General features: G+C 15.4%; 1 protein-coding gene across 1 annotated transcript in view; it reads right to left on the bottom strand.

Annotated features, from left to right (window-relative positions):
• Positions 1 to 118: 118 nt before the first annotated feature.
• Positions 119 to 2,429, bottom strand: part of PGAL8A_00078100 (conserved Plasmodium protein, unknown function) — a gene marked incomplete at both ends in the record, with an annotated part of 10,176 nt that continues 7,865 nt past the window's right edge. Inside the window, one exon of the mRNA XM_028670255.1 lies at positions 119 to 2,429. This exon is cut by the window's right edge and continues 7,865 nt beyond it. Coding sequence (XP_028525901.1) covers positions 119 to 2,429 — 2,311 coding nt within the window.

Genomic DNA, 2,429 nt, shown 5'->3' with positions numbered 1-2,429 from the left:
AAGAAAAAAAAAAAAAAAAAAAAAAGAAGAATTAAAAAAACACAATATTTTTCATTTAAGTAAATAATAAATTATATTAAAAAATAAAAAATTACATAAACACAAAAAATTATTTAAATCAATTTTTTTTAATTACTATCTTTTTCTTTTTTTGATAAATTGGCAAATTTTTTATTTCATCAACTGAGTTAGAATAATTACAATTATTCAAATTTTTAATTAAATTATTTTGAGATAAATTAGATTTCATATCACTTAAGACATTATTTATTAAATTATTTTTTGTTAAATTGTATTTAATTATACTATAAGTAGCATGTTTACCAATTAAACTACTATTTAAATCAGCTTCATATTTATTTTTTATTTTATCTGAAGAATTTAATTTATAATTATTATATTTACTTAAAGAATCTTCATTTTCTAACTGTTTTTTAATATTATTATTATTATCATTAATATTATCATCATTTCCATTGTTATCCTTATTTTCATTATCATTATTATTAATTTTATTCTTATCATTATTGTTAATATCATTATTAATATTATTGTTATTAATAGCTGTAATAGTAGTAGAATTATCATTATTATCATTACTTACTTTATTAATATTATTGTTATTATCCTTATTTTCATTATCATTATTATTATACTTATTTTCATTATTATTATTTTCATTATCATTATTATTATCATTATTACTATTGTTATTATTATTATTATTATTATTTTCATTATGATTATTATTATCATTATTATTATTATTATTATTATTATTTTTATTATTATTATTTTTATTTTTGTTTCTATTTCTATTTCTACTTCTATTTTTATTATTATTTTTATTATCATTATTGCTATTATCATTAATATTAATTTTATTCTTATGATTAATAATGTTACTAATAATACTATTATTATTATTATTATTATTATTATTATTATGATTAATAATATTATTGTTATTATTACTAATAATATCAATATTATTATTTTTACTACTATTTATATTGCTATTATTATTATTTTGTGTTTTACTATCATTATAAAGAAAATTTTTTATAATATCATGATTGTTTTCATTCTTTTGATTGTTTTTATTTTTTATTCTTGTATCATATGTATTATCATTAATGGATAATTTCTCAAATAAATCAATTAATGTTTCTTTTAAATTTTTATTTTTATTAATTGTATTATATTCATTTTTATTTTTAAAACTTTTGAAATTTTCTTTTTGAAAAATATTTTTGTTTACATTTAACGATTCTAATATTTTTTCAAAATTATCAAAAGAATTAGTTTGATTTAAATTTATTTGATAAGAATAATTTGAATCACTAGAATTTCCATAAAGTTCATTTTGAACTTTTTTCTTTGTGTCTGTTGATAAAGAATAATTCAAATAATCAGATATTACTTTATAATCATCATTTATTCCTACATTTTCATAATTTTTATAATATGTATTTAACTTTTCTTTGTTTTTTTGAGATTCATCTAATTTCTCATTTAAAATTATATTTTTTTGTAAGTCTTTATAACTTTTATGAATTTTAAAATTATTATGTATTTCATTATTATAATGCTCGTTATCTTTTTCTTTTATTTCTTTATTAAAGTGAACACTTTTTAAATGAAAATTATCTTTATCAATGTATGAAGGCAAATATAATGGAAATGTATCATTTTTTTTTCCACTTGCATACATATTAAATGGTTTTATATTTGTTTCTTTTGAATCATTCATTTTTTCATTTTCTTCATCTTTATTTTTTATTTCGTTAAAAAAATCAGATGAATATTGATTCTTTATTTTATTAATATTATAATTTGTATTAATTGTATTTGATTTATTTAATATTTTTTCATCTCGTACAAAATTATTATTACGACTTAATTTTTTTTCATATTTTAATTGATTTTTCTCCATTATTTCTTTTTCTTGATCATTTATACGATTTACATTTTTATGCTTTTTTCTTAAATTATACTTTGAATCTAAATTATTTAAATTTGAAATGTCGTTATTACTCATAATTTCATTATTCATGTTAGATGAACAGGCATTTCTTTTATTCACTTTTTTTTCTTCATAATTATTATTTTTTTCTTTCATTAAAATATTTAGACATTTATCAATGTTTAGATTTTCCTCATTTTTGTTTTTATTTTTAATACTTAACAAAATAGATAGAATTTGATCCTTCTGTTTGTTAGATAAGTTTTGGAACATTAAATCCGTTTCTTTTTCTTTTAAAGAGTTATATGCTATTTCTTCTTTTATTTCTCCTTCATCCCTTTTTTTTTTTTTTTTTTCTTTGTGCTTTTTATTATAATGTTGGTCTTTTATTTCTTCTTGTATGGGTAATTTTTGTTCATTTTCTTTATGTGCTGATATATCTATTTCCTCTTTTATTTCAATA

This window comes from Plasmodium gallinaceum, assembly GCF_900005855.1.
Source record: "Plasmodium gallinaceum strain 8A genome assembly, contig: PGAL8A_v1_60, whole genome shotgun sequence".
Classification (NCBI taxonomy): Eukaryota; Apicomplexa; class Aconoidasida; order Haemosporida; family Plasmodiidae; genus Plasmodium; species Plasmodium gallinaceum.
This window is presented reverse-complemented; position numbering and strand designations above follow the sequence as displayed.